At 45.8% G+C, this 25,053-nt stretch overlaps 1 protein-coding gene across 1 annotated transcript in view; it reads right to left on the reverse strand.

The window, feature by feature from the left end:
* The window catches only part of STARD13 (StAR related lipid transfer domain containing 13), a 171,455-nt gene extending 146,662 nt beyond the window's left edge, over positions 1–24,793 (reverse strand). Inside the window, exon 1 of the mRNA XM_066622499.1 lies at positions 24,555–24,793. Within this exon, the coding sequence (XP_066478596.1) occupies positions 24,555–24,681 (127 nt within the window). The 5' untranslated portion in view covers positions 24,682–24,793. The remainder of the gene's footprint in view (positions 1–24,554) is intronic.
* Positions 24,794–25,053: the final 260 nt, after the last annotated feature.

Below are 25,053 nucleotides of genomic sequence, written 5' to 3' on the forward strand. Positions count from 1 at the left end.
CTTTCTGCAGAAAAGAAATAATTGCTCAAAGCCCTTACAAGAAGCTGTTAAGTAGAAATCAACATGAACTATAGCTGAGTGGGAGATCTTCATTAGTGTCACTGTAGTGACCTAGAATCTAAATGTAGATGTTTAAATCTATCCTAACAGGGAATTTGTTCCAGTCATTTAATAATCCCTCTGAATTTGTTAGCTTCCATGAAACACTACAACATGTGGATTACTGCATACTACTTAGCTTGATAACATTTGCTCTGCTGTTACAGCAGCACTCTGAAGTTATTTACTTCAGTACATGAGTGAAGCAAAATTGTTGTTCCAGTTCAAGCTTTGCTTAAGCCTTTCAGCAATCACAGATCCAATATTTCCCTTGCTTTCTATTTAAATCAGTACTTTTTTCTCCAAACCACACTACACATTGTAATTCAAGAGCAAATAAAAACCTGTCCAAACTTCTAGCTGCCCAATCCTAATTTAGAAAGACTGAGGCACACGAGGTAGGGAAGTGTACCATCTACCTTATTTTGAAAATTCTACTTGATGCTTGACCAAAATCAGTCAAACTCTTAATGCTCATCTGGTAGATGCCATTCCCTTCCTTATCAGTGACTGAGGAGATGCTGGGTTAGCAACCCAGAATACCCACACACATTCCTTTATTTTAAAAACGTGTGTGCTTTTTCTGGTCTAACTCAATCCAAAGTAACTAGCAGATAACATTAGACATAACCAATAAAAAAATAAAAATAACAAACCTCAATATGACAAAAACCATCAAAAACATCATAAACAATAAAACTCAGCAGAATGTCACAAAGAATACATGGTTACAGAGAGGGGAAAATCCTGCCAGTATTGGGGCCAAGTGGCCATGAGATGCCAGAGGCAATTTTGACAAATCCTGGTTACAGACTATACATACTTATTGCATTCTTGCCTTTTGCCTCCCATGATTCACAATTCTTTTCCTATTTGTGTATGTGTGTGCTAGCTCTTCAAGCATCTGATGACACAGTCTCTAATCCACAGACCTACATGTTATAACAAGCAGGCTCATTTATAAGGTGTCACAAGACTTTGTTATTCATATTCATGTCATTTATAAGTTGCATTCCTCCCTTGCAAATAAAAAAATTCCAGTGGTATCCTATTCCAAATAGGTACAAAAATTTAGAAACAAATTATGCAATAAACTACATAAAAATAAGGCATTATAAACAGTAGCAGATCATGATTTGTAGAATAAACAATTCTACACTGGCTGCTAGACAATCTATGTAGGTATACAACATTAGCAGCCAAATCCTATCAAACGCCCCCCCTCCAGATACAGCCACTCCACCAGAGTGCGCGCTGCATCCTGCGGGGTGAAGCTGTGTAAGAGGTCTTCTTTGGGTAAGGGGGGGGTCTCCTTTGGGTAAGGGAACATTTGTTCCCTTGCCGGGGGGGGGGGGGGTAAGCCTCTGCTGCCTAAATGAGTCTACTTGGACTTGTGCCAGCGTTTTAGCTGGTGGAAGTCAGCCGTGGACCTCCGCAGCCCTGTGCCTGGGACAAAGGTCCGTGACAGCCCCCCTCACAGAAATCTGCCCCCCCCAGAAGCTCACAGAGCCTCATGCAACCTCCACCCACATTGGGGAAGCCTCTCTGAAGTTCCCCACAACGCTATAAACTGTGCTTCCAGGAAATCGGAAGCACAGTTTCCACCCCAGCCGGGAGCCTCAGAGAGGCTTCCACGAGGTCCTAGCAGCTGGCGCCTGGGGCTTTTGCCCTGCAGAAGTCTATGGCAGGTACGCAACTGGTGGAAGCCTGAGTAGACTCAAGTAGGCAGGTCCAGGCTGGGAAGGGGCATAGGATATCAGAGGAGCTGCTGCCACCGATATCACTCCTTCCTGGCCTCAATCTGCCCTCCTCCCTGTCCCATTCTTCCCTCTTCCTGCCCTGCTCACCCCCTGTGCTGACTTACCAGCACCAGGGCTCCTTTCCAGGCTGCTGGCATGTTGCTGTGTCTGCGCTGAATGGTATGTTGCAGTTTGCCAGAACACTTATTCCAGCAGCGCAAGGCCCTCATAAGATCTGGCCATAGGTGAATAATTTAGGTACACTTTTCATGTGCCCAATTCTATTTAGTTGCTCCATGAAACTATGGCAGACAAACCTGCACTGTGAAAATACCTTTGTACGTATATGACAGGTCATACAGGGAGTGGAGACTGATGAAGATTAAGGGAAGGTATGGCAGCAGAGGGAATATAGGTTCCTGTCTAGGTATATGATTCTGTGGGGTGGTAGGTTAAAAAACATGAGGACTTTTGCAGGGGCAAGCAACAGAAGATGACTTGATGCTCTGTTGGTCTATCTACCAAGGACAGATATATAACGTATGCATAAATATGTATTCTGACCCATACTCCAGATCTCCACATCTCACTGAGCCAGTATCACATGTAGGATATTAATCCATTTCTACCCAGCCCACAGGTGTACACATTTGATCCCTGTTACATATATGCAACGTTGGGCAGAAATAGCTTAACTGCCCTCAAACTGAGCTTTCTCTTATGTTCTGTAGCCCCTTTCAGGTGTTCATAATTTGGGGATGCTATACTGTGTCCATGAACCCAGAAGCTCCATTCTCACAGTGATGCGTGCAGAAATTCCTCCCCTCATGGTTAAACCATCATGGTTAAAGAGTTTGCCATAAGACACAAATACCAAAAGACACAATACCAGAAGAACCAGAAGACACAATACCAAAAACAAAACTGGATTAGATATGGATCTTCCAGGCACACATCTGTGGATGTTACACCTGGGTACAGTGCTTGTGAACACCTGGAAAGGGCTGGTAACTCATCCCTTTTTTATACATAGGCAGCATCGTAACAAAACTGAGAGCAAAACAACATAAGAAAAGCCCCACTGGATCAGGCCATAGGCCCATCTAGTCCAGCTTCCTGTATCTCACAGCAGCCCACCAAATGCCCCAGGGAACACACCAGATAACAAGAGACCTCATCCTGGTGCCCTCCCTTGCATCTGGCATTCTGACATAGCCCATTTCTAAAATCAAAAACAACTTTATTAAAGGGCCCCACAAACGTGGAAGTGCACATCCAATTACATTGTAAGATAAAGTACACAGCAAAAGCACATGAATTCTACCATCAAAAAACAATTCTCTTGTCATCACTTGTTCATGCTCTTTCAGAAATGCTCCAAACGGAACAATCTTCTGTTTATTTGAACTGTCTTGTTCTGTTTGAATAACTGTGGATGAATAAAAAAAGTTGTTCTTGGGACAATTGTTTCTGTTGCTCGGGCAGCGATTTCTACAGATGGAGAAGTCAGAGAGACGTTGTTTGAAAGAGTTTTAGATGTTAGAGAGGAAGGGGAAGAGAGAAAACAGCTGCTGAAGCGACTCATTTCGTTACATCTAAAGACTCATCATAAGGACATAAGAGCAGCTTCCCAGTGAATCAGGCCAAAGGCTCTCGAGCCCAGCATCCTGTTTCCCACAGTGGCTGAACAGCTGCCCGAGGGAAACCCACAAGCAGGACAGAAAAGCAGACTTTTCTATCCCGCCACTAGTCCCCTGCCACTGGTATTCAGAGCCCCACTGCCACTGTACCCAGAGGGAATTCATAGCCATCATGACTAGTACACACTGATAGAATTGTTCTCCATGGATTTGTTCAATTCCCTTTTAAAGCCATTCCAGCAAGCAGCCATCACCAAGTTCTGTGGCCACTATTTCCACAGAGACTAATTATGAGCTGCGTGAAGAAGTAGCTCCTTTTGTCTGTTCTAAAGCTCCAGCCAATGAGTTTTATTGGATGATCCCTAGTTCTAGTATTGTGAGGGAGGGAGAAAAAAATTCTCTCTGTCCGAAGTCCCCACATCATGAATAATTTTATCAGTCTCAATCATGCTTTCCACATTTTTCTCCCAAACTAAAAGCCCCTGTAAAGAAAGCACTGCAGCCCTCTGATCGTTTTGGTTGCTCTCTTTTGTGCTGTTCCAGCTCTATAATATTCTTCTTGAGATGCAACAACCAGAACAGTACACAGTATTCCAAATGTGGCTGCACCATGAATTTGTATAGGGGCATATTAGCTGTCTTAGAGCCCAATCCTGAGCTCTTCATCACTGGCGGTATGAGCGTACAGCCAGCGCTGGGTGTCGCAAACATGCTATAAGGCATGCCCGTGACCCCCTGGGCTGAGTCAGCATCAGTGCAGCCAGATACCACCCAGAGCTAGGTAAGAGCTCTGGGCGGTGGGGAGGCCCTCAGGAGTGGGAGAAGCATTCAGGGGCAGGGGGAAAATGGGGCAGAGGGAGGAACCAGGGCGGGAGGGGGGTGGGACTGGCAGAGCTGACACGGAGTCTCTCAAGTTCATGCTGGCAAAATAGCTGGTGCAGACTTGAGAAGCCCAGCTGAAGGGCTTGGGGCTTTCCCCCAGAGAAGGGGATGAAAGTCTCCTTTCCCCAAGGAGACCTCTGGTGGCTGCTGTGGGGCTGCATCCGGCAGAAGTGCCGCCTTTAACAGGGGGCTGTTATTGCCCATCCCTTTCCTAATGGCCTTAGTGTAGAAATGGCCTTCTTCACAGCTGGTGCACACTAGGTCAACGTTTTCCTTTGGCTATCTACCATGATCCCAAGGTCTCTTCCCTGGTTCATCACTAACAGCTCAGACTGCATTAGCGTATAAAAGAAGTTGGGATTTTTTTGACATAATGTGCATCACTTTTCACTTATTGACACTGACTTACATTTGCCATTTGGTTGTCCATTCACCTAATTTGGAGAGGTCCTTATGGAGTCTTCACAGGTCCTTCACAGTCTGTTTTGGTTTTTACCACCCTGAATAATTTGGTCTCTTTTGCAAACTTGGTCACCTCACTGTTTATCCCTAACTCAAGTTAATTTATGAACAAGTTAAAAAGCACTGGACCCAGTACAGATCCTTGGAGGATACTACTTCTAATTTCTTTCAACTGTTAAATCTCCTCTACTATGCATTTTTGCAGCAGTGTGTTCTGATAACAGAAATTGTACAGTACTTGATTTTGATTGTACTGAGTGTTCAGGGCATTCCTTTCTATGCTTTGAGCAAACACTTCCACCATTCACGATACAGTTGTGAAATAGTGTATTCTCTCATTTGATTTTTAGCCAACTCCAAATGATAATCTGAGAAAGCAAGCTCACTATGGAAATGAATGCAGCAAGACGTTTGTGAAAGAAAGTGGTAACTGTCAATCTATCTGTTTTAGGGCTCAATCCTATCCAACTTTCCATTGCTTTAGCAGCTGCAATGCTCCTAAATGTTTCCTCACTGTAAGGAAGCCTTTATGACTGTCCCCCCACTGCAGGATGCAGCACATGGCCTGTTGGGATAGCTGCATCAGTGCCAGAATATTGGATAGAATTGGGCCCTTAATCTATCAACTCAGCTGTGTTCCTACCAATGTCAGGCCTATAGGGAAATGTTTTTGTCTTGTTATAAACCTGATAAATCTAGAATTGGTTTCACTTTGTTTTTAGAATAGCTCAGGGGAAAATAAAACTAAAGGGAAGCATAACTCAACACTCTTCTGTTCCTCACAGAAAAGCAGAATGAAAACTGTGCGGGGAAACTAGCAATATTTATTCAGTTCCTTGCTTATATATGTTTATACATTGCTTTGAATAAAATGATCACATGCTCGTTTTTGTTGTTGGCATCCTTCAGTCTCGGAAGACTATGGTATCGTGCTCTGAATGGTGGTTCCATAACAGAGTGTCCTCTCCAATGCGTGAAGCCTGGGTAAAGTAGATATGGAGGATAGACTGTTTTCCATGCAGCAAATCCCCCCTCTCCACATCGCTGAAATGGTCCAATGGAAAGGCAGAGGCCAATACGGTTGGTTCCAGTGGCGTCGCAGGAGTTGCCAGAACGTGACTGTGTTCAGCCATGAACTGCCTCAGGGACTCCGGCTCCGGATTCTGCCTCGAGGTTGACTCCAGAAGCCTTTTCCATAACTGGATTTAGCCACAAGGTAGTGGAGGTTTGGGATCAGAGTTATCCTCCTCTCAGATGAGCTGCCTTCCCAGCTTGTTTACAGTCATATAAATTAGATATCACAATGAATAACACTGAATGGTTCATGTAATGGGAAACATGTAGAGAATTCCATTCTTACATCAGATTAAATTTTTAGTAAAGGAACTTAATATATACAAAATACTCGAGTGCCCTACTCAATACAGCACAGTGTATCCTTGACATGTAGTGGTAACCATGGTATGTTGCCATATTCCTATGATACCAGATGTACAGTGAAACCATGGTTTAGCTTAATGAGGTAAACTAATGAGGGGTAAAATAACCCCTGCTAATTGGGTAAGAGGCACTTTTTCAAGTGGGTGCTCCTTTTTTTAGCAGGGGGAGAGTAACTGGCCCACCTCACCCCAGCACTGTCTGTTCTAGTGGCTGTCTGCTGGCATCTTTTCCTTGGCATCTTTTTAGATTGTGAGCCCTTTTGGGACAGGGAGCCATTTAGTTATTTGATTTTTCTCTGTAAACCGCTTTGTGAACTTTTAGTTGAAAAGCGGTATATAAATACTGTTAATAACTCTGTGCTCAGAGTGAAAGATCAGAGAGAAACAGGCAACATCTGTTTGTCATCAGATGTGCAGATAGGCTGAGAAGATGAAGAAATGGTCTCAGGGCCCAATCCTAAAGAGTGTGCACCGGCTTACCGCCAGCGTGCACTGTCGCAAATCTGCCATAAGGCATGTTTGCTGGCCCTAGCACCGGTGGAGTGCCAGTGCTTGCCCAGCACTGGTCGACACTGGGATAGTGCCGGTGGAGCACTGGAGCTCCGCCACTCGGTGGTTGCGTGGACTGCCGGGAAGCAGAGAGGTAGGAGGTGGCGTGGAGGGAGGTGAGGAGGAGGCATTCCAGGGCAGGGGGAGGTGCGGGGAGGGTTGGAAGAGGGCAGGGAGGATGCATGCCAAGGGGAGGGAACAGGGCAGGAGGGAGGCGGGACCAGTGGAACTTTGCTCCACTGGATTCTGAGCCTCTGTGTTGGGCCCTAGGGTCATCACAGAATCGAGTAGCCCCACTGCAGGGCTACTCACTTTACCCAGGGAAGGGAACAAAAGTCCCTTTCTCCAAAGGAGGCAGCGGCAGCTGCCTGAGACATGCTGGACCATTTTCAGCGCCACTGCAGCCCTGCACACCGGGCAGCTCAGGAGTGGGCTGTAAACTATGACTTGCTCAATGCAGTTTATAACACTGAACCATAATTAAAGTTATTCATGATGTCAAACTACACAAAAAATGATTTCATATCCTGGTATGCAAACAGTCTTTGACAATGGTTTAGATCAGCGGTGTCAAAGTCATTCCATGTAAAGGGCCAAATAGTACTCATGGCACCTGTTGAGGGCCAGAAGTGATAACATTAAGCAGAAAGTGACATCATGTAGCAGATGATGGCCAGAAATAAGCACTTGGTTCTCATCTAGAAACTCATTAGCTTCAAATGATAGAAGAGAAAATGTGCAAATCTTGTTCATAATTTCAAGGTATGAGAGAGCCCAATTATGTTAGGAGAGGCCAATTATAACAAGGGTTGGATACATTTCTTCCAGGGGCCACATCCAGGCCGCGGGCCTTATATGTGACACCCCTGGTTTAGTTATTCAGATATACTGTAATGCTTAACCATGACAAAGAGAGATCAACCATGGTTTAACTGCCATATCTACATAGACCTTATAAGAGAGACGCTAATGCTACCTCTATTCTTGCAGATACTTCTGTTAAATTTGGGCATTCTTTAAAATGGAGGGACCTAGCTTGTATTCATTGATCAATCCAAATGCAGAGCAGTGGAATTTGAGCTCAGGGAAGAGTTGTTGCCTGGGTCTTAGAACTGACATGTCTTAATTCCTGTCAGATGCACACTATTTTAGAAGTGCAATGATATAATTTCAGATATCTAGACAGAAAGTAGCTCTGAAGGGTCATTTACTTCAGGGGGCTTAGTATTCACATTTGTTTGAGGAAGCAAAAAACAAAACCTAATCAGATATGGCAAAACTTTCCTATGTATCACATATCACAGAAACTTTCACACTTTTAAGCTTAAAATTAGCTGCCTGACCACATTGGGATAGATTTAATACTGTAAATAAAAGAAAGCTAACAGTAAATTAAAGAGATAATAAACACAGAGAACTATAACACAGGCCAACACACATTTTGCTTCCTTAAAAGTTATACCTATTCCTGGGTATATTTGGGGTGCTGATTCCATCTGTTTTGCCTCATCATGTCTAGTTTTGGAGACAAGGCATAGCTTCTTTAGTGAATAGTTCAAGCAGCTTCCTCATGGGGAAGCACACCATGCTTCAGGCACAACCACACCATGGCTTCATCACGAGGAAGCTGCTTGAACCATTCACTAATAAGGCTATATCTCCAAAACTAGACATGATAGGGCAAAATGGATGCCATTTTTGGAATCAACACCCCAAATTCATATCAAATCACCATAAAGTTTTGGAAAAACTTTTCTGACCCTCAATTTTGTAGGCCTATGTAATGATATTGAAAGCAGCTGAGGGTAAGAAGAAGTCCTGGGCTCTCCTGCCAAATCCCAATCCACTGGGCCTCATGCCCAATTATGGCTGATTAAGAACATAAGAACATAAGAACAGCCCCACTGGATCAGGCCATAGGCCCATCTAGTCCAGCTTCCTGTATCTCACAGCGGCCCACCAAATGCCCCAGGGAGCACACCAGATAACAAGAGACCTCGTCCTGGTGCTCTCCCCTACATCTGGCATTCTGACTTAACCCATTCCTAAAATCAGGAGGTTGCGCATACACATCATGGCTTGTACCCCATAATGGATTTTTCCTCCAGAAACTCGTCCAATCCCCTTTTAAAGGCGTCTAGGCTAGACGCCAGCACCACATCCTGTGGCAAGGAGTTCCACAGACCGACCACACGCTGAGTAAAGAAATATTTTCTTTTGTCTGTCCTAACCCGCCCAACACTCAATTTTAGTGGATGTCCCCTGGTTCTGGTATTATGTGAGAGTGTAAAGAGCATCTCCCTATCCACTCTGTCCATCCCCTGCATAATTTTGTATGTCTCAATCATGTCCCCCCTCAAGCGTCTCTTTTCTAGGCTGAAGAGGCCCAAACGCCGTAGCCTTTCCTCATAAGGAAGGTGCCCCAGCCCCGTAATCATCTTAGTCGCTCTCTTTTGCACCTTTTCCATTTCCACTATGTCTTTTTTGAGATGCGGCGACCAGAACTGGACACAATACTCCAGGTGTGGCCTTACCATCGATTTGTACAACGGCATTATAATACTAGCCGTTTTGTTCTCAATACCCTTCCTAATGATCCCAAGCATAGAATTGGCCTTCTTCACTGCCGCCGCACATTGGGTCGACACTTTCATCGACCTGTCCACCACCACCCCAAGATCTCTCTCCTGATCTGTCACAGACAGCTCAGAACCCATCAGCCTATATCTAAAGTTTTGATTTTTTGCCCCAATGTGCATGACTTTAGTTTCCCTTGTGAAACTCACCAGTGCAGCAAGCAAAAGTCAGAGTCCAGTTCCAGTCCACAGATTCCAAGGAAACTAGTCCAATCAATGAGAGTTGCCAAATCAGAGTCCAGAGCCAATATGCCAAGTTACAGTCCAAGGTCAGGTTCCAGGTAAGTCAGTCAAATCAGTCAGGGTATCCAAATCAAAGTCCCAGTCCACAGTCAGATTCCAAATTCAATAAGCCCAGTCAGTCTCCTCTCCAACCTGCATTCCTTTTACAACCCACCAACCCTTCCTGCCTCAGGTGCTCCTTATATCCCTAAGGGCCCTATTGCCTTCAAGTGGCTGCAGCTGTGCAGCAAACTCTGCTGGATGCCCAGGCCTTACCCTTAAAGGGGCCACTGCTGACACCACATCTACCTCCTTGCCAGGTCTTCCTCAATTCCAATACATTGGCCTATCAGCAAACCCACCAGCATATTCTGTATAGACAGAGAACTTAAGATAAGAGTCACAAACATAAAATAATCAAAAATTGTGAGCTTCTTATTGTCTCCTGAGCATGTGGTGAAGAGCAATTGTTTCATAATTATGAATCAAAGACAAATGAAGCTATTTTGAATAAGGAATAATATGGTTTGGAAAACATCATGAGCATTGCTCAACACCACACAGCCACAATCCCCTTGCACTACACATTCCCACCAACTTATATTTAGCTTCCAGATGACAAGAAAAAACATATCTGAGATATTTTTCCTTAGTGCTCTTATTTTTCCTCCTAAAACACTGTCTGAGATCTTGCTTAGAAGTATTTTCTATTAACATCAATAGGCTTCCAAGTACATGTATTTAAGTTTGCTGTACAAACCACCAATTCCCAGTGGAATATGGGAGTTCTGTGTATATGTCATTTGACTGCTCCAGTGGGAACTGGTGACTGTGCAGCCAAAGTGCTGAGGGAGGCAGACGAAAGGGTGACTTGGCAGGAACCAACTACAGGTGTGCTCCCTTGGGGGCCTGTTGCCTGGCACAGCCCCGGTCCCAGTGACGTGGGGCTCCTCAAGAGTAAGCGGATCCTCAGGAGTAGGGGAGTGGAGCAAGTATGGCCTGGATCTGGCCCCCAGACAGGCGATCTCCCAGGGAGTAGGGCTAGAGATTGAAATCTCAGGTCAGTCATATGGCCGGAAAGGGTGGGGCTGGTTGGGCCAGCTGCTGGCTTCATAAGAAGCCCAGCAGGTGTAGAAAGAGGTTGCTGCTACTTAGGGAAGAGGCTTGGGGAGGAGATAGTGGTACCTCACCTGTCCTGCTGCCCTTACCCAGTTCTGAAGGGGTCAGAGAAACCTCAACTAGGTACCCAGCCCATAGGTCCAGGAGGAGAAGATTCCTGGCACTCTTGGAAGGAGCAGGAGCCTCATCAAGTCATCAGAGCTCCTGGCCCCCTCGGTTGGGAGCTCCCCCAGCTGGGTAAAGAGGCTGCCATCAGCATCAGGCCAACCACTGAGACCCTCCAGCCATGGGGTGGTATGCATGCAACTCTGGGGTAGGGCATCACCCCTCTGCTGAGACATTGCCATTATACAACCTAAGGACTGTGAGCGTGGGCAGTCCTTGTGAATGTAAGATCCTTGACCACAATTAAACCACCTATCTCAGCCTCTCTTCCAAACTCAACATCTTTTTCCTCAGCATGGTGGGGACACCTGGGAGGAACCCCTGCCCCCTGGGGAGGAGGGGAGGGCTCCAGCGATCCATAGGACAGGACCCCAAGGCAAATATCTATGCCAGTAGTTCTCAAACTTTTAGCACTGGGACCCACTTTTTAGAATGAGAATCTGTTATGATCCATGGGAAGTAAAGTAGGAAAATTGTTGAAGAATCCTAGGCTGCAATCCTACCCACACTTACCCAGGAGTAAGTCCCATTTACTATAACTGTTTAAAAGCATATACAGAGTAGCCTGTTAAAAGTACAGATCAATAATTTTTCCCCAGTGTAGTCACATGCCATGGTAACATCAAGTCTAATATATTAAAAATAAAATACTGAAATGAATGGGGACCCACCTGAAATTGACTCACGACTCACCTAGTGGGTCCCAACCACAGTTTGAGAAACCCTGATCTATGCACTAAGACACAATTAACATAGTCATATCGATATGAATGAAATAATAGCTAGCTTCGGTATAGTAAAAAACATTTCACATTTGTTATTCTTATACTGATTTTACAGCAACTTTGGAATGTATGTATTACCATTCTCCATATTGCAGCTGATTCTTCTTCCAGATCTGTTCCAGCCCAGGGCCAAAAATGGAGATTGCACTGCCATGACAAGCACAAAAGCCAAACAGAGAGTGGCTGTATTTGGAAGACTCCCTCCCAAATCCATGGAGAATCCTCAAAAGCCTTGACCACATATTGTAAGTGGTTCAGGAGTCCTGGTATGAAGCTCTGCCTGAGCTCAACTGACCATTGGCAAGTGAAGAGTTAAAACAAGAAAATAATGCAAGGTGAAAAGAAAAATACCAAGCAGGAATATATGAATAGCTTGGGCTATGGAAGAGCCCAACTGAAGTATAAGCAGGCAATTACAGGCAAACCTTACAGGAAAATTCAGTCAAGTATCTTATGGGTCTAGTGGCGCAATCCCAAACTACTTTCTAGCACCAAGGTAAGGGTAATACAGCTCCAAGGTAGGGAACAAACATTGCCTTACCTTGAGGAAGCCTCCATAACTGTCCGCCAACAGCAGGATGCAGCACAAGCCCCATTGGCACAGCTATGTCAGTGTGGGAAAGTTGGTTAGGACTGATCGCTAACTGAACTTACTCCAGGCATCCGTATTTTTTAATCTACTATCACAGCGTATTTTGACTAAACTCCTAAAAATGTGAGGTAGCCCCCAAACCCGAGATTTAAAAAGTAATGAACAAAAGGAGAGGAAAAGATAATTTACTTACTCAAACTAAGAAACAGTTCTAAAAGAACAGTCACAACATTTGTTAAAAATGCCATTGGAGAAGCTGTAGCTCAATGATCTGGTGATATGGGAATTCCAGAACAACCCTTACCAACTTGCCTTACTACCTATCAGCTCTGACATCTAGAATTGTTTTCTTGATACACATCACAATTCATCTTTCAATTTGAAATACTGAATTGTTAAAAACAACTGATGCCAAGCAATAACAAAGGCCTGCACAATTTATACCAGTGATGTCTTGTGGCCTACTAGGTGCTTGATCATTCCAGGTAAGCAGCAAAAACAGGAGATTTTTTGTGGTACCACTTACACAGCTGTGTGGCTGCACCGGACATGTTGGGTCCCAAGAAGTTCAAGGTTGTGTGTACAGCAACCATTGAGAAGCTGAAACTCTGCAGCCTTCCCTCTGCAGCCTCAAACCTCCCTTCTGCCCTGCATTGCCCAGGTTTTTGCCTCACCGTATGCCATTTCAAACCATTACAGTCTTCTTTGCCTCCCCTGTAACTCTCCTCCGTTTTTTCGCTATCTTCCTTGGAATGTAAATTCAAGAAATGAGTACAAATTTTTTCTTTCACTGCATTATTTAAGAAAAAGAGCTCATCGCGTCATGTACATAAGTATCTGCGGCATGTTATTAATCACTGACCTTTTGGCAATTGGGACCACTTTGATGGGACTGAACCTCCCACAGAAATTCTCCAGTTATCCTCATGAAAGGACTAATCACAAGGAATCATTTTCTTCCCAGAAACACCCAGGACTGCATAATGAGACTCTTTCAGAAGATCTCTTTGACAAAGAGGGTTTCTTTTTCGCACTGGTGTGATGGGGAATTCACACATTAAACTCCCATTGAAGTTAATCAGAGTGAGTAGTTCTAATTCCCCAGCGTAACAAGGGAAAAACAGCTCATAACATCTTTGGTTTGCTTCCTGGAAACATGTGGATATAATTGAGTATGGTATGTAGGAGGGTATGTACACAAAGTTCTTGATGAGAAATAGCAAAGTTTTGGTACACAGCTCCCACGTTCCCTTTTGAAAGGGGGCTCTACTGTGAAATATTCACTGAACATAAATTTGAATGGTTTTGCCAATATTTCACTTGAGTTCATCTGTTTGGTTTGCATTTACAGCAAAGTCTTCATGAAGATACAGATTTCATAACAATAACTAATTTAGACAGAAACCAAAGGAAATACAATAACAGTCAGTCACAAATGCATCAAACTAAAGCTGCACTCCTATGTACGCTTACTTGGGAGTTAGCCCCACTGAATGTAATGGGACTTCCTTCTGAGTTGACATGTACAGGACTGTGCTCTAAAGGAGTATTCTTTAAAGGGTGGAATCCTATGCATGCTTACTTGGAAGTAAATCCCACTGAATTCTGCCACTTGGCTGGGTGTTGCCATGTCTCATAGAATTCAACAAGACTTACTTCTGGGTAGATATGCATAGGCTTGCATAGTAATTCTATTACTTGGAAGAATCCCCCCTTCATTCTTTTGGTATTTGATACATCATTTGAGCCAACCAAAGAGAGAAAAATAAGCCCAAGAAAGCATTTCCCTCATTTCAGCTGCTATGGCCAGAAGCTTTGCAACCCCATGGAAGTGAAGCTTCCATTGTGGGAGGAGAAGATAGAGATGACAAGATGCAGAGTCCAAGGAACTCTAGGAACCTAACCCTATTACGACTAAATAGAGCCCAACTTACTGCAGAGCATCTTGAAGCCAAAGAAATTCATAATGCTCATTCCTGTGCTCGTGTTCCTTTGCTTTCACCACCTCGGCTTTTCATGCTTTATCAAGCAATCAGAATCACAGCAGAATTCCAGGCAATATTAAAAATCAAGTTCAGTTTTCAAAGCTTAGAAAAGGCACTAAGTTCTTTTCTTGGATCTTCCCCAAACACAAGGTTACCATATAGAGACAACTTTTTATTAAGCGCACAGTAATATAAGGTTTTAATTTAATTGGGAGCAGCTATTCTGAGGCTTGTAATTTCTGAGTTTTTCATCTTATTAGCATGGCATTTATAGGTATTCTACAGCCCCTCCAAAGCATTAGACCTGTCAAATACATAGGAGAAAATTCTCTCTCTCTCTCTAGTCAAATTAAAAAAGTGCATGAAGCTCATCATGTCCAATATTAACTCTTCATCTTTCTTATTCTGTTCAGTCTTCTGGACTGAAGGACAGAAGGTGATATACTATCAGTTTTATTGTTGCTATGAATCTATCATCAACTGGTTTTAAAACGTATTAATTATAGCACTTGCCAGACAGAAGCTCAGGTGAACACACACATCACTATATGGCCAAGGGTAAGCTGATGGGAATCTCTGAAGCATGGCCCAGCAAGACTCTCATGGAAGAGAGTGATGTGGCTGGTTTCATCAGGTGTAGCAGAGCAGCAGATGACCTAGTTAAAGGAGCAATTGTAAATGGTATGCCAAAATTGTACTGTAATTGGTAAAACTACATCTATGAAACATGCAAGGAATTTGGATTAGCAATTTGTGAATGAATAGATGAGAAGGTCCAGACTTTTTGATATGGGGCAGTGCCAGGATGCAATGGGAAGTGCTGGTTTTGGAAGCCTATTTCACCATGACAACCTCAATCTGTCAAACAGACCAAGATGCAAATTAGTACCTGGACAGCCCAATTCTAACCTACATTGACAGTGGCGTTGCCAGGGGGGAGCAGAGGGTGCAGGTCGCATGAGGTGACTTGCACGGGGGGTGATGCGCACTTGGGGGGTGACACGCTAAAATAGCAGTGGTTAGGAGTAACCCCATCATATTATATATCGTTGGATGCAGAATTTCGAGCAAATTGCAATGCAAAAAACCAGAGTGAAATATCTCCTTTCTATCAAACGTTATGGCCAAAAAACTGGAGAACAAAAAATGCATGTATCCCTATGGAAAGTAAAAGTGAGTCGTATCACACGTTTACTCGCGAATAGACAAACCTGCCTTAGTTTGTCGGAAAGGGCAGGCTGAGAGGAATCCAATGACACCAGAATGGTCCTGATCCAATGAATGTAGCCCCCAAAAACACCTGACAAGGAAGTACCTCCCTCCAAGCAGATGAATGTATTGAGCCCTATGGGAAGCAAAACTAAGTCTCATGGTCGCGTTTACTCGGGAGTAAACAGCTGTGCCTTGGCTGGTGTGGAAGATCAGGTGAAGGAGAGTGCAAAGCTACCAGAATGGTCCTGATCCTATGCACCTGCAGCTAAACAAGTGCTCCAGAAGGCACTCTCCCCCCCCCCCCCCAAAAGGATCAAAACAGGCTTCAACTGATAAGGTGAACTTTTTTGAATCTTGCAAAGCCAGGTGGATCCTGACAGTGATCTGGTTTAAACAGAAGTTCTTCAATTGAACTGGGCACTGGTTAGGGCTGAAAACCTTTCTGGTTTTGGAGTGGGGGTGCTATTGCAGGCAGGCTACAGAGGAAATTCACTTGGTGGAACAAGGCTGGCTTTGCTTATTTAATTATTTATTTTACTTTAATTATTTATACTTATTTATTTTAATTTGCCTGATGATGTTACTTCCACCATGGCATCACTTCTGGTGGGTCTTGGACAGACAGTCATTCTAAAAACTGGGTCCCAGTGCTAAAGGTTTGAGAACTGCTGCAATAAGGTGTTAGTAAGTTGACACCCGGGGTGTGTGTGTGAGTGTGTGTGTGTGAGAGAGAGACACCACTAGTGACCAAAATCACTAAAATCACAGTTTGGAGCAATAATACCATCATGTTATATATCAATCAATGCGTCATTTCATGCAGAATGTGTTCTATCTTTGTTCTATCAAAAGGTATAGCCAAAAAACCAGTGGGGACGGAGTGATGGTACATCACCACGCCTACCACCTGGGGTGTTGCCCCACCCACTGCATGGGAGGGGTGATGTGCTGGCATCCCACACTGGGTGACGCGAACCCTAGTGATGCCACTGTACACTGATACAACCAGCTTGCAAGGCCTGCGGTGGATCCAACACAGGTTGGGAAGTTGTTGGAGGTCACCTCAGGGTAAGGGGATATTTTACCCATTACCCCATTACCAGCCTGTCCTACAAGACTACTCAGATCTAAGCAGCCCGTGTAAGGCTGCCAGGCCCAGAAGTGGGGGTTAGGATATGGTGTGCGCTGCAACCGCCGATTCCACCCCCTTCCCAGACCTGATCCTCCCCCATTCTGCCCTCCCCTTGCCCAAAAATGTCTCCTCTCCATCCCTAGAACGCCCTCCAGTCACTCTCCCATCCTCTGCACCGCCCAGTGCAAACCTACTTTGCTTGGCCGGGATCTGGCTGTGGCAGCCCAGCACACGGCCTCATGCTGACGTGACCTGCTTTTGGGCAAACGTGCTCTATGACACGTTTGTGACACTTGGGAACCGGCACAGGGGACCTGCACTGGCCCAAGTCAAAGTTAGGATTCCACTGTTAGTTAAATTAGGGCACAATCCAAGCCTGGTGCAAGCCCCTTGTGCCAGCCCAAGAGTGTTGCAAATGTGCCATAAGGCACGTTTGCACCTCTTTGTGAGCCAGGGAGGCCAGCACAGGGACATACACCGGCTTCCTGGCACTGGATCCAGACCAGTGAAGAATAAGTTTGCGCTGGCTGAGGGTGGCCAGCAGAGGGGGTTGGAAAGGGTGGTTGGAGAGCGGAACAGGGTGTTTAGGGGTGGGGGGAATGAGGGTGGACTGGTGGACGAACTAGGCCCGGGAGACAGATAGGACCGGCCTAGGTGATCTAGGCCATATCCTAACCCCCTCCTGAACAGCCCAGCATTACACCAGACTGCCTAGATCTGCACCAAAATTCCTGGGACAGATCTGAGTATCCCCATTGGGGTGAATGCCAAGCTACATGGAATAAGGGGAAATAAATCTCCTTGCTATGGTAGCCATCTCTTGCCCTGCACTGGATACAGTGCAGGCAGTTGGCCTGCCTGTTCCAGCACAGGATAGGATTGGTCTGTTAAGTGATTTAAAATGGGAACTTAACTTCTCATAAAGTACATAGCAGGTTCAAAGTATGCAGCAGGTTTAAAGTGTGCAGCAAGTTTTCACCAGACCAATGGAGAGGCAGTCTTGTGGTAACTTAGGATTTTTGACATATGACTGCCAGAAGGAGAAACATAAAATATATGAATGAGTTTTGGGGGAAAGAAAAAAAAAAAATCTGATGCAAACAGTATCTGATTCAAGGCAAAATGTAAAAACTGCTATAATTATGTCAGATTCTTCTGAAATTTTGTCACTGTATACTCCTCACAAGGCAGATTCTCCATGCCTAATATTGTAGTGACCAAACTGTTTTGATTTTGGTGAATGGAATGTTCAGATTTTATAATGGCAGAATATTGAGAAAGACAGTTATGCATGTAGAATTACTTTAAAACTGAGTTATGAAGCATTCTGTACAACAACAAAAAACCAAAAAATTTAACTTTGTCAGCAACTGAAGAAAAAGAAGTCTAATGGTCAGTGGGATACAGTATGATTGGAAAGCAATAATACATATTTTTTTAGATTTATTGTACCAAAATCAATTTCTGATATGATATTGCACTTTGTGCTAACAGTACCTTTCATTTGATACCACACAATCAATATTTGGTATGTCTTAGGCAAAATCAAACATGTCATAACTTATTACACAGTCCTATACATGTCTACCAGAAGTAAGTCCCACTGAGTTCAATGGGACTTACTCCCAGGTAACAGTGTATGGGAGTGGTTCTCACACTTTTAGCTCCAGGACCCTTTTCTTAGAATGAGAATCCGTCAGGACTAGTGTTGTCATAACCAGAAGTGACATCATCACACAGGAAAAATTTTTAACAATCCTGCAATCCTACCCACACTTACCTAGGAATAAGTCGCATTGACTATCATTGTAAAAAGCATATACAGAGTAGCATGTTAAAAGTACAGATCTGTAACATTCCCCCAATGCAGTCACATGCCATGGTAGCATCAAGTCTAACCAATTAAAAATAAAATATTGAAATGCATGGGGACCCACTTGAAATTGGCTCGCGACTCACCTAGTGGGTCCCAACCCACAGTTTCAGAAACACTGGTGTATAGGATTGCCATCTTTATCACAGGGTGCCATTTTGTTTTCTAATTAACTCCACTAGTCTCCCATCACTGAAAGTTGTAATTTACATGATCTAATGAACACATTTATACCACTTCCATGTTTGCTTCACTAAGGCCACAATCCTATACATGCTTTGTCAGGAGTAAGCCCATTTGCCCTCAATGGGGCTTACTGCTGAGTAGACCTGCCTAGGATTGTGCTATAACAGTCCCACAGACCACGCTTTTTCAGTACATTTGCCAAAAGATTATTAGTCATGTTTCCAACAACCAATATAACTGGGGCCAGCTGATACCCTTGATGATATCTTCACATTACAGCTGCTATACATTTTTCCAGAACAGATGCCTATACACAAATGTGCAGATATCAAACCGTAAAAGAATGGACAAAAGCCTTCCACAAGGCCGAAACAAGACTGCTTACAAGGAGAACATAAAAACACAACAGCTTCTTTAAGTCATTCCATTAAAAAAAAATACTGCTAAGGAAAGGTTTACAATGGGTGTTGGCGGTTTCACTGTCACTCAAGGATCTCGGGTGGCAGAGAGCAAGTTTAAAAAAAAATGGCAGGCAGCTGTTCATCTAATTTGACTCTTTTCTTATGAAGGATAAACAGCTGATAGCATGCCAGTCAATAAAAACATATTTAAGTACTGTTGTAAAAAAATTAAAGAATACAAGAGTGAAAAGGATGCAAGTCACAAACAGATGAAAGCTATTTAGGTACAACAAAGCATTTTTTTGTATTTGTACCTCTTCTTCTATCACTGGTTTCAGTTATGCTATCATATAAAATTACGGATTTTAAACCAATTTTATCAAATAACAGTCCAATCCTGAGCTACCTGGAGCGCCCAGGCGCGGCGGCACCAAGAACGGCTGCCACCGAATTCTGCGCCTCCTGTGCTACCGCGGGAAGCACCTCGGGAGACAGGGACATTCATCCCCTTCCCTGAATAAGGTAAGCAACCCCCCAATGGGGCTACTCACTGTACCACCAACAAAAGGCGCTTGTGTAGGGCGCGCAGTCCTGCATGAAAGCCTTGAATCCTGCAGAGCAGAGCTCTGCGGATCCTCCTCCCTCCCTCCCCCGACACGCCTCCCGCCTTCCCCCTGGCACACCTCTCTCCACCCTCTCTCCACCCCCCGCCAGCCTCCCCCCTCACCAGAATGCCTCCTCCCTGCCCCCATCCACACCCCCGCCTCCCGTTCTGCAGCTCTGCGGTCCAGGAGACTGCCAAGCTGCAGAAGTTGGGCAACTGCCCCGCACTAGCCGAGCACCGGCTGGCGCTGGGCTAGCACCGGCAGGAGCCCGGCAGTGAGCTCCATAAATGCGTCTTACGGCACGTTTGCAACTGTGGTCAGCGGCATGGCTCCGTGCCGCCGACCACAGGATTGGGCTGTAAATCATCAAAGAACATCTTCTCACAAGATCATCAGTCTATTACAACAGAGTTGACTGAATTAGATCACCATGTTTGGTGTGGGCATCAGTATTTCAATCACTTTTGCCAATAGCTCTTACTCCATTATTATTGATCTAAAAATTCAAGAAATTGACCATATTTTAACAAATATTGATCAGTCAAGAATTGCAATTTATTGGGCAGGAGTTGGCAACTATGCAAAGTATTAATGACCTGTTGGCATTTAATAAAAACTTGTTGCATTATATATCAAAAGTGATTCCACTTATATGATCAAGGGCCCAATCCTATCCAACATTCCAGTGCCAGTGCAACTGCAATTCCATCCGAAGCTAAAGAAACAAGCTTTCCCTTAGCTTGAAGGGATCTCTGTGACTGCTTCCCCCCCCCCCCAATGCAGTGTGTGCCCCACTGGCATGGTTGCATCAGCACTGAAACGTTGGATAGGATTGGGCCCTAAGAATAAACAAATAATCAAGTATAAGAACAATTATACTTTATACAATTATACTAAACAATTAAAATGTTTTTCTGTATTTGCTTTTCACTACCACTGCAGCCTCCACAGGCCACTACACAGGCATCCTTTTATATGCATCAGCCACAGCCAAGGTGGTGATCTGGTTAGCAAATACTGTAGACTTACAACTCAACTTGTAACTATACAGGACTTCTAAGCAAACTTCCTGAGGCCTAACTGTTACCCTGCACATGCGCGATCTTGTCTGATCTGGGAAGCTAAGCAGGGTCAGGCCTGGTTAGTACTTGGATGGGAGACCGCCTGGGAATACTGGGTGCTGTAGGCTTATGCCATAGTCTTTCAAGACTGAAGATTGCCAGCCAATTGATATCAGCAATTGTTTCAATCTGGGTTACTGAAAACCATGCAGAAAGTGGTTTTAAATTAAAATGCGTACCATAAAGATTAATGGAAGGAGTGGGTTGACTATAGGTCAAAAATCTATCTTTGGATTCATCTATCTTGATACCTATCAGGCTTCTGATCTCCCCTTTTGGGGTAAGGTGTGGTAGTGATCCAACTCCACATGATCTTAGAAGATCTGGATCCGTTTTCATATGGAGTTGAGCCCAGTTTTGAGACAGAAACTCTTTTAATATGATCTGCATTTAATGCCAATAACGGTTCTCGAACTCGACTAGTGAATATGATCTGCATGGGGATCTGGATAAGGTAGTGAGTCTTGTCAGACCTTTACAGCCCAATCCTATCCACCTTATCCTGGGAGTAAGCCCCATTGACTTTAATGAGATGTACTTCTGAGTAGACATGCATAGGACTGGGCTGCCAGTCAGGTTTGGATACCATTGACTACGGCATCCTTCTGTACTGTCTGATCAGTTCAGTACCGTTTTGTGCTGGTTTTCAACTTTTCCCCATTAAAAATTGTGGGGGGGGGGGCGTGATCAGGGTTTGAATTATGATGACCTAAAATCCCCAACCTTCACAGCAGTTTTGCCTCATTTTGTGGTCCTCCTATATAATATTTACCCCACAAAAGCAAAATACACATAGCCACATTACACATTTGTTGTGTAGTTTGGCCCCAAAGAGTGCAGTCATCTAGTTAGCTCATGGGACACATTCTCCTCAACTCTAACACATCGTCAGCTCAAGTGGTGACAATATGTCTCTCTTTTGATTCAGTGTGTACATGTGGATGCAGATAATGTATTTTATTAATTCGGTGCCCTAGTCCAGTCAACACACAGAAAGGGCCACTAGAAGCATCCACCACAGGGCGGAATGAGAAAACAAGGAGAAGTTTGTTTCTCTTCTTGCGACTGCCCACAACCCCCTAACACAGCCACTTATTGTCTGATATAATCTTAGTACATGAATGGAACAGTGAGATCTTAGATCTATGGCAATGGCTCCGTTGGCCACAAGGGGAACAAGATTTCAGCTGCTGTTTCTCTAGAGAAACAATTTCCAACCTTTTTCATCTCATGTCACACTGACAAGGTGTTAAAATTGTCAAGGCACACCATCAGTTTTTTTTTTTACAATTGGCAAGGCACACCCATTCTGGCGGCGGGGGACTCACATCCTCCAATGGTCCTAATAAATTACATTCCTCCAAACTTCTGTGGCACACCTGTGGACTATTCGTGGTATGAAAATGTGCCGTGGCACAGTGGTTGAAAATCACAGCTCTAAAACATGTGCTTTTAATGGGAAAGAGCACTTCTGCTTGTGCTTCTGGAAAGGATTAGAAGGTCAAGTCTGCATGTCCCAAAATTCTGGTACAGCACTGGACTCTTTCCCCTCCCACCAAGTTCTTGGTCTACATCATCTAAGGGCATGGTCTACAGTACATCATCAAAGGGAATGGTCATGTATGACAACAGTTGTGCATTTGGCACAGCCTGCTTAGCAGTAAAAAGCAATGAATCAAGTGAGCATGAGAAACAGAAGGCATTTATTGTCTTCCTATGGCTTGCTTTTGGTTTAGTACAGAAAGAAACTGCAGTGTATACTTGCCCAAGTGCCAAGCAGGAACAGTGTGCTGTGAACAGGGGCATGCCCAGCTGTTACCAGCTACATGACAAACACTACAACTGGAAGAAGCATGCTGTGCCTGCTTTGTCCCTGCGGGGACAAGACTTGCGTTTCAGGATTTGCCTCTATTCCTACAGTCTGCTTTGCTAATAGGATAAAATAGACGTCAGTAATTGAGGAGCTGGCATAGTGGGAAGTTCACAACGCCTGACCATGACCTGAAGCAACGTATTTAAAAATAGCTTCAAAAAACACATTGAAAGAGGCCGGCTGCAGGCTTCAGACATAAAGAGACTCTTTTAGGAATTTGCACCATGCTATTGTCGTGGCCCCAAAAGTGCTCCTAAGCAAACAACTCCATGGTGTGCTCAAGCTAGATGTGCAACTGTGCAACTGCAACACACACTATATTAAATGTACACAGGGTATATACCCAGCTGGATTTCTAGAGTGGAGACTGAGGGTCAAGGAAGCTTGGCTCGTAAAACTATGCGACAACACAAAGATGGATGCCAGCCAGGGGTCTTGACAAGAGCATGGCTGTGAAGTCAGAGTGCATAGAGCGAAACTGGTTTCTGTACCCATGGGGGAGGTGATGACTCAGCCAGAGCTTCTAAGAGAAAGGGGGGGGGTTCGGAAAACGTTTAGAAACTCTTCTTGTACACCTTCCCAGACTTGGATTAATGGATCAAAATGCACATAGGCATCCTGCTTATAATACACAATCCCATTAAGGCACATTAGGCTTAATGGGTTCATTCATTTCAATACACAGACACTCACGGAAAGGCAATTGGGGATGAAGATGTATATGACGCACAGAAATTCTAGCCATGGTCCACAGACACAACAATGCAGGCAAGTGTAAGTTGGCACAACTGCACAAAACTGCACCCTGCCCTTGAGATTAATGCTGCAGTCCTATCCACACTTACCTGGAAGTAAGCCCCATTGACTATAATGGGACTTACTTCTGAGTAGACATGCCTAGGATTGGGCTGACACAGAGCTCTTTTAGTGCACAATGAGTTTGGCAGTGTCCCAATCCACTTGACTGCCCAAAGCTCCTAGTGCACTGCCTTCCAAGTGGCTAGAGCCTCTAATGCACACTAGGGATGTGCAGTGGGTGGGGAGGCAAGTGAGGCAGAACCTCCCCATTGGAGTCCTTCAAAAAGCGCTAGCCGGAAAGCTCTGTGCATAGGTTGTGGGTGCTTCACACAGTTGTGGCAGCGCTTCTCGAAGGACTCCGTGGAGAGGCTCTGCCTCACCTGCCTCCCCACCCACCACACGTCCCTGATGCACACTACAGAGCGCTGCAGTTTTAGCGACCACACTGGCCAGATGTCGGTGCCTGTGGCCGAACTCCCACACGGTGCCCCCCTATGCAGATCAAACAAATCCGCTGCTGCTTGAGTGGAGCTGCTTCGCCCCACCCTGCCCTGGCAATGCCACATGCGGGTCCCTGCAACCCAGGCAGGCGTGCGGGCCCCAAACCCATGAAGTGCGGGGTCTCCCTCCTGCAGGTGATGCCAGGCGCGAGGCAGCCAATGCACGTTTCCCGTTCGAACTCCAGAGGCGGGAAATGCAAACGCGGAGAAGGCGTCGCTGCAGCAGGCGGGCACCGCCGAGCTTGCGGGGTTCCTGCTGCCAGTGGCGTAGCCGGAGGGGGGCAAAGCATCGTTGGGCAGGGGGCATTCCCGCCGGGAATGGCTCCGAAGGGGAGGGGCCGCTTGCACCCCGTGGGGAGACCCCCTGCCCAACTTGATGCTTTGCCCCCCTCTGGCTCCGCCGCTGCCTAAGCTCGCCCCCCCCGGGGCTGACCTGCCGGTCCCTTCTCGCTCGCACGCCGCGGGGAGGCCCCCTGCCCAACCGGGTGCTTACCCCCCTCCGGCTACGCCACTGCCCAGGCGCCCACCCGGGGACCGACCTGCCAGCCGCCGCTCGCGGACGTTCTTCCAGAGCAGGTCCCAGGCTTTGGCCGTGGAGTCCCGGAGCTGCTCGCTGAAGGAGCGCCGCAGGAGCTGGGGCTTGGCGGCGCGGCGCTGGCAGCTCATCCTCGCCGGCTCCGCTCTCGCCGCTGCGTCTAGAGCAGCCCCGCCGCTGCCCGGCAGCAGCCGCAGCCGCCGCCTGGGGGGTGGCGGGGCTCCTCCATGCCCGCCTCGCCGCCTCCAGGCGCAGCTGTGCGGAGGCGCTGCGCTCCTGGGCGGCCTCCCCCGGCCCTCCTCCTCCCTCCGCCCCCGGTCGCCTCGTGGATGCCGCCCCCCGGAGAGGGTCACGGCCGGAGTCCCCTCCGTGGGCGGGCGCGCCCCGCCACTTCTCCGCCCCCGGGAAGGCTCCGCGCACCACCCGCCGCCCGGGGCTTCCTTCCAGCGCGGCGGACACGGGCAGGTGAGGGATGCTGGGGACAGCCCGGGAGGGCGCCACCA

This window comes from Tiliqua scincoides, chromosome 3 (genome assembly GCF_035046505.1).
Source record: "Tiliqua scincoides isolate rTilSci1 chromosome 3, rTilSci1.hap2, whole genome shotgun sequence".
Classification (NCBI taxonomy): Eukaryota; Metazoa; Chordata; class Lepidosauria; order Squamata; family Scincidae; genus Tiliqua; species Tiliqua scincoides.